The sequence below is a fragment of the Hemicordylus capensis genome, chromosome 3, assembly GCF_027244095.1.
Source record: "Hemicordylus capensis ecotype Gifberg chromosome 3, rHemCap1.1.pri, whole genome shotgun sequence".
NCBI lineage: Eukaryota > Metazoa > Chordata > Lepidosauria > Squamata > Cordylidae > Hemicordylus > Hemicordylus capensis.
Genome location: NC_069659.1, coordinates 270,152,704 through 270,169,286, shown reverse-complemented (window position 1 = coordinate 270,169,286; position 16,583 = coordinate 270,152,704). Strand labels below are relative to the sequence as shown.

Here is a 16,583-nt window from a genome sequence, read left to right as displayed (position 1 = left end):
GAAAAACCACACATTTCATAATCATACAGCAAAAGATATTGGATTGCCAGTATTGTTCAGGTGGCTACAGAACTAGTCTGCATTTCTTGGGATGCACAAATGGGTGAAATCTGGGGCTTCGTTTGAATCAGAGCTCACTATTCTCAATGTCAGGGCTCAGATATCAAATACTTGAAGTTATATCAGCAAATAAAGACACCTGGAGGATGTTCAGGATCACCAAGCAACCAGCACCAGTCCTCACACATCAGGAATTAGTGGCAAAGATTTCCCAGGCAGAAAGTGACAGGTTTGAATCACAGCACCTCCCATTTTAGAAATTAAGCATTAAGCAGTAAAGAACTGATCATGTGTAAACCTTGTAGTTCAAGACTGAGACAGGACTAGCAAAGGGTTTCTGAACCTAGGTTATAACAAATATTAGAATGGAAAGAAAGAAACAACTTGTTAACCAATGCACTTGTTTTCTTCTAGGGCCAATGTTTTCCATGCCCCAGAGAAGGTTGCCCATTTATGGGCCACTATGCCGATAAGTTCCGTTATAAACGGAGGAAGAACAATTCAAAGTACTATCTAAACACAGCACCTGAAGAGCCATTTACCAGTAAGTGCAGAAATTGTACATATATGCATATGGATGGAATTGCAGCAAAATGTATCAATATGAATATTTCATTGTTGGCAGTCCATGCATTGGCCATGATTTAAATTTCCAAAACTATACATATAGCTGTGATTTTCTCCTAAATTTATGTGTGGAGAAATGAATGCATTTCACCTGGAAAAGATATGGAGTTGAGGGTGAGGATAGTGAGGATATAGGGATAATTTTTTGGCTTATGCTGTCAGCCCATGCTGAGGCCATTCACATGACCAGGCAGGCAGGGGAGAAGGCTCTTCCAACTCACTTTCTCCCCAGACAGTCACGGAAATGCTGCTGGTAGCACAGAGCACACTCCCAGAAGATCCATGCTGCACCATGCAGCACGGAGCTCCTGAGTCCGGGACAACATGTCCTGGCCTCCAGATATCCCACAATGCACTGTGCTACAAACATGGTGCATTGATGGGATCCCCTGTCAGACGGGCGCTCTAGGCACTTGTCTCTGTGCAGGGGCATATCTAGTGTAGGGCAGGCAGGGCACGTGCCCCGGGCGCCACTTGAAGGGGGGCGCCATTTTTCTAAAATTAAATTTTTTTAAAATGGCTACTGAAAACAAAATGGCCACCGCACATGCTCAAATGGCCTCTGTGAGGCCCTAGGCCATGCCAGGCCTCGCAGAGGCCATTTGAGCATGCACGGTGGCCGCCATTTAAAATATATATATATATATATTTTTTTTTTATTATTTTTTTTAATGGGCATCACATATGCTGAAATGGTCCCTTCTAGGCCCTAGAGGCCAGAGGGGGGAGGAGAAACCTTTGCAGACACACACACCCCCACGGCCTTTAGGAATCCCCCTGAAGGGGCTACAGGTAATTTTTTTTTTAATTAATATAATATAAGTCACTGTACACATATTCAGATTGGCACTATGTACAGAGAATCAGATGGGTGTCAGATGTTTGGGCAGGGGGTGCAATTTCAGTGCTTGCCCTGGGCACTATTTTCCCTAGATACACCTCTGTCTCTGTGTCTCCTTGGGCTTTGTGTAGCCCGAGGAGACACCTGATCCTGGCAGCTGGGCTAAGGGACAGCATGCTCTCATTTAGCCTTGGCTAAGTCCCGGGCTTGGGAGCAGGATTAGGCTGGGCAAGAGCGCCAAAATCTGTGTGGAGCCTGGTACTCCATGCTTGTGAGAACAGCCTCACTAAGTGTTCTTTTATCCCAGGTGACCATGTACAAAGTCCAAGAATGCATTTGAAGCTGCGTGTAAGTGTGCCTCAGGTTCATGGCAAATAGGTATTTCTTCCAAATTGTGAGAGCTTAAATCATGGCTGCACAACTTCAGCCCTCCAGATGTTGGCCTACAACTTCCATCACCCCTGACTATTGGCCACTGTGGCTTGGAATGATGAGAGTTGTAGTCCAACAACAGCTGGAAGGCCAAAGTTGTGCAGCCCGAGCTTAAATTAAAGATCACATTAGAAATCACAGAGTGTTGATAATGGCTCACATAACAAACAGGGGAAGAGAGGGGGCTTGAGCACCACTGACGACCCAGTATGCATGTAAACACCACCAATGGGGCTGTCCTGCAGGGCAGCAGCACTCCATCATAAGCAATCAGTGCATGCAGTTGCATGATGTGACACTCATTGTTTCCAGTGGGCATAGTGTCATGCCAACTGTGTGCACAGAGCACTTTCAGCACACAGACTGCTACTGTGCACAGACTACTACGACGATGACGAAGAATATTTATATTCTGCTCTTCTCAAAGCGGTTTACATTGAAAAATAAGTAATCCATAAATAAGACCCAGACTGTTACGATGCAGTGGGCAGCATAGCATTTTTTAACCTTAAGGTTGCTGACGCTGCCACCACTGCTCCTGCCATTGTGCCCGCCACCACTGCCTTGATGGTGGCAGCGGAACTGAATAGTGTGCCACTGCCCATGTGAAAAGCCAGCTGTGAAGTGACATGTGTGCACCTGAAGCACTTCACTTCCTTACTCACTTTTCACATGCTTGGTGGAGTCTCCTTTCCTTCTCCTCTGTCTCCAAGGACAGGGGGGAAGAAGGAGGAGGTGGTAAGGAGGAGGAGGTTGCAAAGGAGGTGAGAGGTGAGGCAAAGGAAGTCCATGGCACTCCCCAAAACATTGGGGGGTGTCCCCTAGCCCCCCCCCCGACACTACTGCCTGTCAGCAGTGCTTACATGTATGCAGGGGCACCAGTGGTGCTCAGGCCCCCCACGTTCCCTTGTGCAGTATGCTAACAATGCACCACACACTCATGCAGTACATTACTGGAGCTCCAGATGGTGGGGTGGTGCGGGGCAGCACGTCCTGGCACCCCGACCACCAGAGCTACCGGCAGGAGCTGGAGCTCGTCTGGGTGGACTATCCGCCTACCCAAGAGGGCAGCACTGCTCATCTGTGGGGAGGGTAAGTGTAACCCACTCTCCCCACAGCCCTTCTCATGGATATTTATTGTTCTTTGTTTTAGAGCATAGTAACAACACTTTGATTCAAATTTTCAGTTTAGTCTCAAATGTTAAAAGCCCTTTTCAGATCACCTTGACTCAGATTTCTTAAGACTCTTTAAAACTGCTTGCTTTTAAAGCAGCAAAGATTAGTTTTTGTTTTCTTTAGTCTTCGGCACAAATGCTCATACACACATTATTACCATCTGTTTGCAGTTCATGCATTTCTTTCTTTGTCTAACCTCTGGATTTGTTATATATTCATTATGCAGGTTGGAGATACAATATTTCTGTCAAGCTATCTGGAATGAAAAATGTCAGAGGAGAAATAAACATTGCTTTCTATAGCAAAGATGGGACTGGAAAGGACTACCCAATTGTGAGGTATGCTGTTGTGTTATAAAGAACTTGCAAGTTTGAGGTTTTGCTGTTTTAGGCATAAATACATCCAATGAAGAAACATCTTTGTTGCTAAATAACGTACAGCTATTTCAACAAGACAGCAGTTCCATTTATATGCTTTAATGTATGTGTGTTTTAGTCTAAAACAAACAGGTGACAATGGCAAGTTACAGACTTAAATCGTAAGTCTAGCAGTAGATGGTGAGGCTATTCCCATGACCAGGAGAAACGGGGCTAAGGGAGCCTAGCCCGGTTTTTCCTGGTTGTGTGCTGCAACAGGAGCTCCACAGCTCCCAGCAGCAAACCTCCCTAAGTGCCCCTCCCCTTAAATGAGGTTAGCAGAGCGTGTGCTCTGCTAATCCCGTTTTTTTATTGTGAGTCGCCACAGGATGGCTCTGCACTGTGGCGATTCATGAGGAGCCTACAACAAGCCTCCCGGCAAGGGGGTCTCCCCATAGTGCCCTGCGTACTCACACGGGACATGCTGGGACTTCTGGGGGGTGGGCAGCCCTGATCCCCGCTGCCCCTACCAGCTCCGTGATGAAACTGGTAATCATGTGGGCGGCCGATCCGGCTACCCAGGGCTAGTGGCTCAAGCGTCTGCAGGGAGAGCGGGCCAAACCCCTTCTCCTCGCAGAACCCTTGTAGACTCTCCACACTGCTTGTGTGGAGAGCCTCAGTGATTCAGAGTACCTTGTGCATTCTGAAACATGGCTAGAGCTGCTTTGCAGGCTGGCAGCCCTATTTCACTGAAGGCAGCTGTTCTCTGCTTCTCAAATGTATCAGCTGTTGGGAATCCTTTCTGGTAGGAGAAACCCTTTTTCATTATAGCAGAGCGCACAGAGGCACAACACAGCGGAATTTAGTTAGGCATGCGTGTATGCTGAGAGTAAAGTAACTTGGAGCCAGTTCATAGTTTCAAATCAATATAAATGGTATTTATTAGAGAACTCCATTCTAGATAGGAAAGTGAGGAGTTAGGATCTCTAATCTATCTAGCTAGCTGGATGCAGATGGATTCTGCTTCTCTGCACACATGGTGCATGGAGAGGAGCTTGCATTGTTGCAAGGTAAAAGGAACAGGAAGAGAAAGGAGAGAGAGGAAGTGCAAAGCAGGAAGTTAGTACAGTAAGTTAGTCCCTAAGGGTCGCAATCTACATTCCAAAGGGATAGTGTCGGAGCAGTAGAGAAGGGATGACCCTGTAGCCCTCTGACTCACTAGTCTGTCCTCCTATGTCATTGAGACAAGGGGCAGTGTATAGTCCTTCACTTCCAACATCAGCATACAGAACTGCTTCCATCATTGAAATGAATGAGGCAACTGCAAATTGGGGGAAGCATTTTGATCCAAGTATATGAGAAGGGAAAGAGTTTGTAGCTGACATACTGCACAGCATCCCATGGGTGTTGTGGGCAACTCAGGAGCTGCTGCGCACTTGTTCAATGGTGGTTCATGCAGTTGCAGAAGATTGCTCTTGTGCAAACACAAGTATGCAGTATGTCGGCCAATGTAGTTTCATGAAATGTAATTTCGTGAAATTGGTTTTTGATTGAGAAATTGGTTCCTAATTTTATTCTATTCTAGTATTTCCTCTTGGGATTCATACCCAATCTTGCTCATAAACCTAAAGACAGAAAAAAATCACATGATAATAAGACAGACAGCTAATTATGATATGCCCAGATAAGTGGCCATTGGTCATGTAGTGCCAGAAGCAGATTCTGGGCTTCCTTGCTCTGCTCAGTGAACAGAAGCTATAAACAGGATCTATTATGGGAACAAAAATGACAAAGAGGCTATTCACATGTTGGGAGGAAATCGGGCTAGCCTCAGCTAGCCCGATTTCATCCCACCGTGGGAACTACCAGGCTTGGCTGCGAGCCCGGTGGTTCCTGAGCGGGTAACCCACTCAAGTAGCCCGCCCCTTAAACTGCGATTGCGGAGCGAGTGCTCCAAAACCCCAGTTTTTGGGATCGTGAGTAGCCACGCCGTGGCTCCGCACCATGGCTGCTCACAAGGAGACCCCCAGAGGGGAGGCAAAAAGCCGCCTCCCGGCTATGGGGGTCTCGCCAGCATGCCCTGCACGCTCACGCAGGGCATACTGGAGCTTCCGGGGGCCGAACGGTCCCCGCTCCTCCCAGCCCCCACTGGCTCCATCACGGAGCCAGCAATTGTGTGGGCAGCTGATCCGGCCGCCCAGGGCTCCCGCCCTACTTGTGTGCGGGGAGAGCGGGCTTAGCCTGCTCTCCCCGCGTAGCTCCCCAAACTGGGTCTCACTGATCGTGAGACCCGGCTCAAAGAGTTCTACACAATCAGCTAAAAGGAACAAAATGCCAGATAAACTATTTTAAATCAAACCGGAATTCAACCAGAGTTCAAGTGGTTATTGAATACCCCAGCACAGAATCCAGTCAGAATAGGTATATGCAACCTTTTCAGTTCCATCTTTAACCTTTAACCGGCACCATGGGACACCCTTTTAATTTTTGAATCTATATGTCTTGCTCTTTCTTTATGGGTTTTTCCACTTCTCCCTCCCTCCCTCCCTCCCTCCCCTCTCCTCTTTTCTCTCTCATTTGCTTGGAATTAGAAAGAATACTGTGAGCTACAGAGAAACACAGGAAACGATGGGCCTTTTCTCATGAGCAGTGAGAAAGGGCTACCGGGTTTGCGGGGAGGAGGCCCTAAAGAGCTTACCTCCCCGCAAACAGGCATTCCACTGTCCCTGGGCGGGTGGATCGCCCGCCCACATGAGCACTGGCTGCTGCTGGCAGCTATGAGGGTTGGGGTGCCGAGATGCCCTGCATTGCTCCACCCCCAGAGCTCCAATAATGGGGATTTCCCTCCCCTCCCCAAGTCTGCCAGCTGTGGCTGCTTGCAGCTTGACACACAACCCCCCCCCCCCGCCCAAAGGGAGTGATCGCTCCCTTAACCTCGTTTTGAAGGTTGTCTCCGTAGGTGGGTTTGCTGCCGTGGTGCTGCTGGGACTGGGCCCGATCCCAGCGGTTCATACATGTGTGCAAAACCGGGCGGGGCAAAACCTTAGCCAGGTTTTGCACACACGTGCAAATAGTCTCTGAAGCTATTCTCAGGACGAGGAGAACTTGGGCTAAGAGAGCCTAGCCCAATTTCTCCTGCTTGTCTGCTGCCACGGGAGCCGCATGGCTCCTGGCAGCAAACCACCAAAAGTACCCCTCCCCTTAAATGAAGTTAGCAGAGCGAGGGCTACGCTAACCCTGTTTTGATTGATCGTGTTCTGCTGTGGTGTGGCTCTGCACTGCAGCGACACACTAGGAGACCCCCGCCAGGAGGCTAAAACAAGCCTCCCAGCCTCGGGGGTCTCTCCACAATGCTCACTCCGCGCACTTGCGTGGAGAATCCTGGAACTTCCAGGGCCCAGCTGGCCCCGATCCCCACTGCCCCTGCCAGCTCAGTGACGGAGTTGGCAATTGTGTGGGTGGCTGATCCGGCCGCCCAGGGATGGCTCCCTGCTGGTGTGCGGGGAGAGCGGGCAAAGTCCACTCTCTCTGCACTAACCTGAACGGCGCTTCACACCAATCATGTAAAGTGCCTCTCTGAGGCTCAAGAGCCTCTAGGGGGGTTTGCGGGGAGAGCGGGCCTAGCCAGATCTCCCCGCAGACGAGCAGATAGTCTGCTCTGGGCAGCCGCAGAAGCCACCCACACGACTGTCGGCTCTGTCATGGAGCCAGCTGGAGCTGGGGAGTTTGGGGGCCACGCGGCCCCCGGAAGCTCCAGCATGCCCTATGCGAGCGCGCAAGGCATGCTGGAGAGACCCTTTTCAGCCTCCTGGTCGGGGGTCTCCTTGTGAGGAGCCGCACTGCAGAGCCGCACTGCAGAGCCGCACCGCGGCAACTCACGAGCAGAAAAACTGGTTTTGCGGAACGCTTGCTCTGCAAACCCAGTTTAAGGAGAGGGGTGGTTTGGCGGGTTAACCGCCTGGAGGCCACCGGGCTCACCTGCGAGCCTGGTGGTTCCCATGATCAGGCAAAATCAGGCTAGGCTCCCCTAGTCCGATTTCGCCTGATTGTGGGAATAGCCTCTCTGTGTTTCATTTTAAACTTATTGTACAATGCCTAGCTTAATATAAAACATGCAACATGGTCATGGATTCTAACATGTCAGTCTCTCAGCCTCAGTTGGCCATCCTACCTGATATGTGAATGATATAAAATATGAACAAACCATAATAACAACATGAACTGGTTGATGAGGTAATGATTCTATAGCAATGGTTGTGTTGTGTTATCTTATTCTTTTCTTCATTTGCTCATGTACAGTGGCAGGCTTAACCGGGGAGACATCTACTCAAAGCTCACTGATGTAGAGATTAATCCAGAAAATGCTGGAAGAGTTGAATTTCTTTGGCATAAGAAGGCATTTACTTTATTATGGGCTGAACTGGGAGCAGAAAGAGTGAGGCTAGTCTATGGAAAGGATGGGCATGAGTAAGTGCTTTTGATGTTTGGTTTCGTTATATCTCTCTATATAAAACTTTCAGCAGGCCTTCACCTAACTCTATATATTTCTTTGTGATTCCCCTGTTTTAATTACTGTCTTATTCTGCACTTCCACAATTTTAGAGATTGTTTTACTTTGCTTTGCTCTGTTTCATTTGGTTTTTAAATGATTTTTGTAGTAAGCCGCCATGAATTTGTTTATGAAGAAGGCAGAATGTAAATCTTGTGTGTGTGTGTGTGTATACACACACACACACACCCCTCATTTGGCACCAAAAAGCCCACAAAACATCCTTCTTTGCAGTCATGTGTGCTTAAATGCCATTGATGGGAGTGGAGGGAGGCTTCAATGCCCTTAGTTATTGGACTTCCCCAGAGCATGTAATCCAAGGGGTCATAAAAAGGAAATTCTGACATATAGCAAGACTTCTTCCCCACTTCCAACAACAGCTTCCTTGTATCACCTGTCAAAATACTCCTGAAGCTTGGGGGAGTTTGAACACTCAGCAAGTGTCCTAAAGGGTGGGGCGGGGGTGGCACTAATTGAAATGGAGAACTTATTGAAATGTGGTTTTTTTTCCCCCAGGTCTTTCCTGTGTGGCAGTGGGACTGTAAGAGATGAAGTTTCTCAAATACTTACACCTTGTTGAACAATGAAGAACTAAACTTACATATAAACTGTAAGAGTAATGGAGAACAGCTTTCTTTACTCGGCCTGTAGAACACTTTGAAACATTGCTGTTTTAAACCAAGAGCTGGGTCTCATGCAGGGGCATAACAAGGCTGGAGTGGGCCCAGAGACAAAATTTTAAGATGGGCCCCTTGCTGATACACACACACTTCACAATATAGTCATGTGACTTGCCTCTGGGGGGCCCCTCGAGGCGTGGGGGCCCCCAGGCAGCCGCCTCCCCTTGCCTAATAGTAGTTACGCCCCTGGTCTCATGATCAGTGAGACCCGGTTTGTAAGAGTGAGCGGGGAGAGTGGGCTAAGCCAATCCCCCAGTGGGATTGGCCGCCCACATGACTGCCAGCTCTGTGACAGAACTGGCAGGGGCTGGGGCTGGGGAATTCGGGGGCCACATGGCCCCCGGAAGCTCCAGTATGCCCTGCACGAGCACAGAGGGCATACTGGGGAGACCCCCGAGCTGGGAGGCTGCTTTTCAGCCTCCCGCCGGGGGTCTACTCATGATTAACCACGGCGCAGAGCCGCACCACGGCTACTCACAATTTTAAAAAACCCGGGTTTGCAGAGCACTTGCTCTGCAAACCCGGTTTAAGGGGCGGGCTACTTGAACGGGTTACCCATTCAAGAACCACCGGGCTCCTAGCCGAGCCCAGTGGTTCTCACGATGGTAGGAAATCGGGCTAGCCGAGGCTAGCCCGATCTTCTACAATCGTGTGAATAGCCTCCAAGTCTTCTATTACATTCGCTTAGTCTTTTCAGCTCTATGCAAAATCATTTCCATTGTTTTAAAAGCCAGTATTAAGAGTACTAAGATCTATCTGCTTCCTAAACACATGGAAGTACTGTATACATCAGAATGGGGGTTCTTGATTTTGCCACAGCAAGCCTCTGTATACCAAGAAACACATTTCTTGAATGTCCCTAGCTACAAGGTACATATTCATGTTTCAAGTTCTTTCAAGTTCAAGTTTTCTCTTCTGTTTTGGCTTGTGGCTGTAACATTAAATATTTTATATTTATTTATTTATTTATTTATTGTTACATTTCTATACCGCCTTTCATTAAAAGACAACTCCAAGGCGGTTTACAAAAGTTAAAAAGACACAATAAAAAGCAATAAAAACACCAAACTAAAAAATATAAAAACATATAAAAAACAGGCATAAAAACAATACAAGTAAAAACACACAGAAGCAGCAGTAAAAACGATTATGTAAAAGCCTGGGTAAAAAGCCAAGTTTTAACAAGCTTTCTAAAAGCTGTGATGGAGTCCGAGGAGCGAATGGCCACTGGGAGAGCATTCCAGAGTCTGGGAGCAGCAACAGAGAAGGCCCTGTCCCGATTGCACGACAGCTGGGCCTCTCTCATTGTCGGCACCCAGAGCAGGGCGCCCTCAGATGTCCTCGTCAAGCGGGCAGCAACCCTTGGGAGCAGGCTGTCCCTCAAATACCCTGGGCCCAAACTATTAAGGGCTTTAAAGGTCAAAACCAGCACCTTGAATTGGACCCGGAAACGAACCGGCAGCCAGTGCAGCTCTTTCAGAATGGGGGTGATATGTTCCCAACGGGCAGCTCCGGATAAAACCCTCGCTGCTGCGTTTTGCGCTTGCTGCAGTTTCCGGATATTCTTCAAGGGCAGCCTCACATAGAGCGCGTTACAGTAATCCAGCAGCGACGTGACTAAGGCATGGGTAACCGTGGCCAGATCTGCCTTCTCGAGAAAGGGACACAGCTGGCGCACTAGCCGAAGCCGTGCAAAGGCACCCCTGGCCACCGCCTCCACCTGAGCTTCCAAAAGCAGAGCCGGGTCCAGTAGTACCCCCAAGCTGCATACTTGCTCCTTCAAGGGGAGTGCAACCCCATCCAGAACCGGTAAAATCTCCTCATCCCGATTGGCTCTCCTACTGACCAACAGTACCTCCGTCTTATCCGGATTCAATCTCAGTTTATTAGCCCACATCTAACCCATCACGGCCTCCAGCCCCCGATTCAGGACATCCACCGCCTCCCTAGGATCAGATGACAAGGAGAGATAGAGCCGAGTGTCATCTGCATATTGCTGACAACTCAGTCCAAGTCCCCGGATGACCTCTCCCAGCGGCTTCATGTAGATGTTAAACAGCATGGGGGACAAGACCGATCCCTGCGGGACCCCACAGGCCAACGGCCACAGGGCCGAGCAGTAGTCCCCCAGCACCACCTTCTGGACCCTCCCCCCAAGAAAGGACCAGAACCACTGCAACGCAGTGCCTCCGATTCCCATACTCAAGAGGAGGCCCAGAAGGATACCATGGTCGATGGTATCGAACACCACCGAGAGGTCCAGCAGAACCAACAGGGACGCACTCCCCCTGTCTAGTTCCCGGCGTAGGTCATCCACTAGAGCGACCAAGGCAGTCTCAGTACCATACCCGGGGTGGAAGCCAGATTGAAAAGGGTCCAGATAATCCGTCTCATCCAAGACCCTCTGTAGCTGGGACGCCACCACATGCTCCATCACCTTGCCCAAAAAGGGAAGGTTAGACACAGGTCTATAGTTATCCAGGTTGGAGAGATCAAGGGAGGGCTTTTTTAATAGTGGTCTTACCACCGCCTCCTTGAGGCACAATGGCATCCTGCCCTCCCTTAATGAAGCATTAATGATTACCTCCAACCATCTGCCTGTCCCCTCCCTGGCAGCTTTTATTAGCCATGAAGGGCAAGGGTCAAGAGCGCAAGAAGTCGCCCGCACACTGCCCAGGATCTTGTCCACATCCTCTGGCCGCACCAACTGAAAAGAATCCAACACAATGGGACCAGATGGTACCAAAGGCACGTCTGCCGGAACTGCCAAAACTCTGGAGTCCAGGTCAGCACGGATGCGAGCGACTTTATCTGCAAAGTGACAGGCAAACTGATCACAAAGAGCTGTAGATGACTCCTCCCCCATTGTCTGGGGGGATGTGTGGAGCAAGGTTTTTACCACACGAAACAGCTCTGTTTGTCTACACTGAGCAGACGCAATGGAGGCGGAGAAAAAGCATTCTTCGCTGCCCCCACCGCCACTGCGTAGTCCCTAAAATGGGCTCTAGCCCGTGTTCGATCGGATTCGTGACTACTCTTCCTCCAGCGTTGTTCCAGCCGTCGCCCGAGTTGCTTCATCGCCCTAAGCTCTGCGGAAAACCAAGGAGCAGATCGGGTTCCACCAAGCCGGAGAGGGCGTTTAAGAGCAACCGTGTCAACAGCCCGGGCCATCTCTCCATTCCAGAGATCAACCAGGGCCTCGACAGGGTCACCAGCTCTGGACACTGGAAACTCCCCGAGGGCAGTCTGGAATCCAAGCGGATCCATAAGCCTCCGGGGGCGGACCATCCTAATCGGCCCACCACCCCTGCAGAGGGCAGATGGAGCAGTCAAACTAAACCCCACCAGATGATGATCTGTCTATGACAAGGGTGTGGTCTCAAATTCCCCCACCTTCAGATCATTCATTTCCCGGTCGGCAAAAACCAGATCCAGAGTGTGTCCCGCCACGTGGGTAGGGCCCGATACCAATTGAGACAGGCCCATGGTTGCCATGGAGGCCATGAAATCCTGAGCTGCACCCACTAGGGGGGCCTCAGCGTGGACATTGAAATCCCCCAAAACAATAAGTCTGGGGGAACCCAAGGCCACCTCCGAGACCACCCCCACCAGCTCAGGTAGGGAGACTGAGGTGCAGCGGGGTGGTCGGTACACCAGCAGAATCCCCAGCCTATCTCGGAGGCCCACCCTCAAGGACAAACACTCGAAATTCTGAGATTGCCTGACCGGGCACCTGGAAACGGGGAGGGTCTCTCGAAAGATGACTGCAACGCCTCCTCCCCGACCCTCGAGGCGGGGCTGCTGCATGATCTGGAAACCTGGAGGACAGAGCTGGGAGAGACCAACCCCGCCCAGCGCATCCAACCAGGTCTCCGTCACACATACCAGGTCAGCATGCTCATCCACGATCAAATCGTGGATGAGAGATGTTTTTGCATTAACTGACCTGGCATTCAGCAGCAGCACCCTAATCCTCGAGGGAGTGTTCTCAGAGCTCCCTGGGGTCAGAGGGTTGGGAGAAGGGCCGGAAAAAGGAACAGGCCTCAATTGCCTGGACCGTTTTCCCCTGTAACGGCCTGCCCAACTCCTACCGCCATACCTCCCTCTGCCTGCTACTTGTGATATTGCTGCCCCCACTCCATCCCCACTTTTTCGCTCTCCCAGACACATCTCCCCAGACTAACCCACCACAGCTTCTTGGCTTAATAAAAACCAGAACCAAACTTGTGCAATCTCTTGCTGGCTTCTTGATTGCAGGAAGAAGGATTGTCAGGGCAGAAGGAAAAAGATCTTCTGGGCCCCAGGCAGCACGCCCCACAGTTGAGAGCCACAAGGACGAGATACATTCATGTTTATGAATATGATAAACATATTCATGTTTATCCCTGACATGGGACCAATAGATCAACAGAAAGGAGAATGCAGCAACACAGATCATTAGGGAAGAACTTCTGGAGGACAGAGACAGACCCTGAAAAACACGGAGTACTGATTTGTTATACTTAAATGCTGTCATTCAACAAAACCAATGGAATCTCATGTCTGTACTCTTCTAAATGAATCAAGAAATTCAAATGAATAGAGTGTGTGTGTGTGTGAGAGAGAGAGAGAGAGAGAGATCTTCCCTATTAAATTGGTCACACCACAACAGTGGAGGCCTACATCATCTACAGACAAGGCCTACCTCATACCACCAGATTATCTGGTAGAGTGGCATAGTATGTAGCAACACAAAAACCACAATAAAGACATTTTAACAAATGAATAAAAGTGTTGCTCATTGTTTTATATTAGTACTTATAAATGTTTTAACTTGTAAATGTTTTTTCTATATTTCAAATATCAAAAGTTGAAAAATGGATCCAGAATTCTTTGTAATTAATATATTACCCTGGTAAAACAGTTGCTAAAACATTTCAGTAACTAGGTCTAGTAAAACAAAGGCACATAAATATACTAGTCAATAAACATTCCAATATTACAGAAGCTTAGGAGAAAAAAAATTATTTTGGCACCAAAGGAAACTTGGCACTGGCATAACATTTGCTCAAAAGTCAACTAGCATCAGAATGGTGACTGCATTGTGTTATGCATATGTGTGGTATTGTAGGGACAAGAATGGACAGTGGATTGTTTCACAACCCTAGCTTTATCAAAGCAATAATCAACTCAATTAAATCCCATTGACAGGAGTGGAGGGAGACTTCAATGCCCTTAGTTGTTGGACTTCTCCCCAGAGAATGTAATCCAAAGGATCATAAAAGGAGATTCTGACATATAGCAAGACTTCTTCCACACTTCCAACAACATTGGAAAGCAGCGGTGTGACTATAAATTAATGGATGGGTTCAGAGAAACCCCTCCCACCACACACACACTCCAGAGGTCACTCCAGCTCCACCCCTTCCTGTTTTCTTCATTATATCCCTCACTATAAGGGGCTGCCAGAGGGAGGGGCAAACACGGGCCCCCTCTCCGTTAGCTATGCCCCGGCCAGAGAGGCTTATTCACTGGTGGTGAGAAGCAGGAACAGATATTCCCCTTCATTCCACCGCCAGAGCAAAAGTTCTAAAAGAGGCTGATTAGCCTTCCTGGCACCAGGCGCCATTGGGTGTGGGTGTGTGTGTGTGTGTGTGTGTGTGAGAGAGAGAGAGAGAGAGAGAGAGAGAGAGAGACTAGTGAGCACACTGAACAGACCAAGTGTACACCACTAGGCATCCAATATAGGAGGCCTTGGCACAAGGCTTTATCAAAAGATCCCTTGCTACCTGTCACCAGCCCTGATACATTGCATCACAATAATTCCTTAAAGGAAAGAAAAATATAAACATAGCAAAAAACCAGAAAGGAGAAATTTTATGCAAAATAATACATTTACAGGATAAGAATTGCCGAGCTGCAACAGTTGAGTTGTAAAGCTTTGGTTTTCAAATTGCTACCCCAAGGCTGGCCACTTCATTCAATGAAGTTTCCTGTTTTTCTAGGGAGTGCTTTCCAGTAGGCTTATGAGATCACCCGGCTTTTAGTGGGTGTGTCCGTCCATGTGTACCCCCACTCCATCAACTTCGCAATGCCTAGATCAATATGAACCAAATCGGGTACAGTTGTAGGGTCACATAGGGTCACCTCAACAGCATAGTTTGTGATGATGTCATCCATCCCAAACCAAGATGGTGGATGAGTGAACTTTTGAGGCACAAGTGGGCTAATTTGTGAACTATCTGACTTGAACCAAATTTGCTACAGCTGTAGGGACACATAAAGGTAAAGTGTGCTGTCAAGTCAATTTCGACTTCTGGTGACCACAGAGCCCTGTGGTTGTCTTTGGCAGAATACAGAAGGGGTTTACAATTGCCTCCTCCTGTGCAGTATGAGTTGATGCCTTTCAGCATCTTCCTATATCGCTGCTGCTCGATATAGTATGCCCAAATGACGTGATATGTGATGATGTCATCCATTCCAATTCAAGATGTTGGTCGCATGACCATCTGAGGTGCAAGCGGGTAGATAGGACTGTGGCACGGGGTGGCTTCCCCTTCACCATTTTCCCAATGGAAATTCCTCCAAGCTGCTGTTCTGCCCTGGGAAATAATCTGTTGGCATCAAAGTTGGGGAGGATTGTAACTGGGAATATGATTCAAAGGAAAAGGGGTAACCCCCTTCCTTCCATGGCATGCTCCCAATCTGGTTTGGCCTCCCTGCAGGCGCTACTGAAAAAGATAGAAGAAGAATGACACTTCTAGGGGCTATTCTCACGATCAGCAAAAATTGGGCCAGCCTCCGCTAGCCCGATTATTGCTGATCATGAGAACCACCGGGCTTGGCTGGGAGCCTGGTGGTTCTAGAGTGGGTAACCCGCTCAAGTATCCCTCCCCTTAGCCCGGGTTTGCGGAACAAGTGCTCAGCAAACCCAGTCTATCTGATCGTGAGTAGACGCGGCGTGGATCCGTGCTGAGGCTACTTGTAAGTAGACCCCGGAAGGGGAGGCGAAAAGCTGCCTCTCGGCTCCAAGGGTCTCCCCAGTATGCCCTGCGCTTTCCGTCATGGAGCCGGCAATCGTGTGAGCGGCTGATCCGGCCGCCCAGGACTCCCTCCCTGCTCGTGTGCGGGGAGAGTGGGCTTAGCCCATTGTTCCTGCGCACTCAGAAAAACCGGGTCTCACTGATCATGAGACCTGGTCCATCTAGAGTCACATGTAGTTTGATCTTGAAAGTCATATAGTTTCTCTAGAAAAAGGATCTTGAAGGTCACCATAATCTAAAGAGCTACCTTCATCTAGTGCTTCAGAAACTTATAATGATTGTAGGTATTTGGCAGCTTTTAAAATTTGTTTAAATTGGACAATATAACTTTAATTCTGCGGGATATGACATGAACGTCTGACCTGAAACTGTAGAGTTCAACTGAAGCAATTTGTTTTTAATAAGAGAGGGTGAGAAGGAAAGAAGTTGCTTCTGTTCACAGCAGAAATTCAAAACATATTAATCGTTTCCTTGCTTCCATTATCTGACAGAAGCTGATAAGTAATTGACTGTATATATGTTAGTGGGTGTCCAGTCTTCAGAGGGTCAAACCTTTTAGCAGCAGTTGATCTCTGTTTCATCCACATATATAAAAGTGTAACGTTAATGTTGGGGGAATTACTTACTTAGCAGAGTATTTCAGGAGCTAACTCACTTACATTACAGCAGAAGTTAACAGGGTCTCAGGGGCAACAGCTTGTAAATGATAAGCACTGAGATTCATGTAAGGTTAAACTAATCTACTTTATTTAGAAGTACATGATGATAGGAAAAGACCTATATCTAACAGCTGGCTACATGTTGGTCAGAGAGAGACATATAGATGCATGGTGCTGAGAG

The 16,583-nt window shown here is 48.6% G+C and overlaps 1 protein-coding gene across 8 annotated transcripts in view; it reads left to right on the top strand.

The window, feature by feature from the left end:
- Positions 1–13,445, top strand: part of LOC128352213 (pancreatic lipase-related protein 2-like) — a 46,481-nt gene extending 33,036 nt beyond the window's left edge. For 7 of the 8 annotated variants that reach the window (XM_053312582.1, XM_053312587.1, XM_053312584.1 and 4 more), the window contains 4 exons: positions 475–604; positions 3,363–3,474; positions 7,792–7,959; positions 8,558–9,093. In XM_053312582.1, coding sequence (XP_053168557.1) covers positions 475–604; positions 3,363–3,474; positions 7,792–7,959; positions 8,558–8,621 — 474 coding nt within the window. In that variant the 3' untranslated portion in view covers positions 8,622–9,093. Of the gene's footprint in view, positions 1–474; positions 605–3,362; positions 3,475–7,791; positions 7,960–8,557; positions 9,094–12,978 lie in introns of those variants that run through there. The other variant, XM_053312580.1, reaches the window with a different exon arrangement.
- The last annotated feature ends 3,138 nt before the right edge of the window (positions 13,446–16,583 follow it).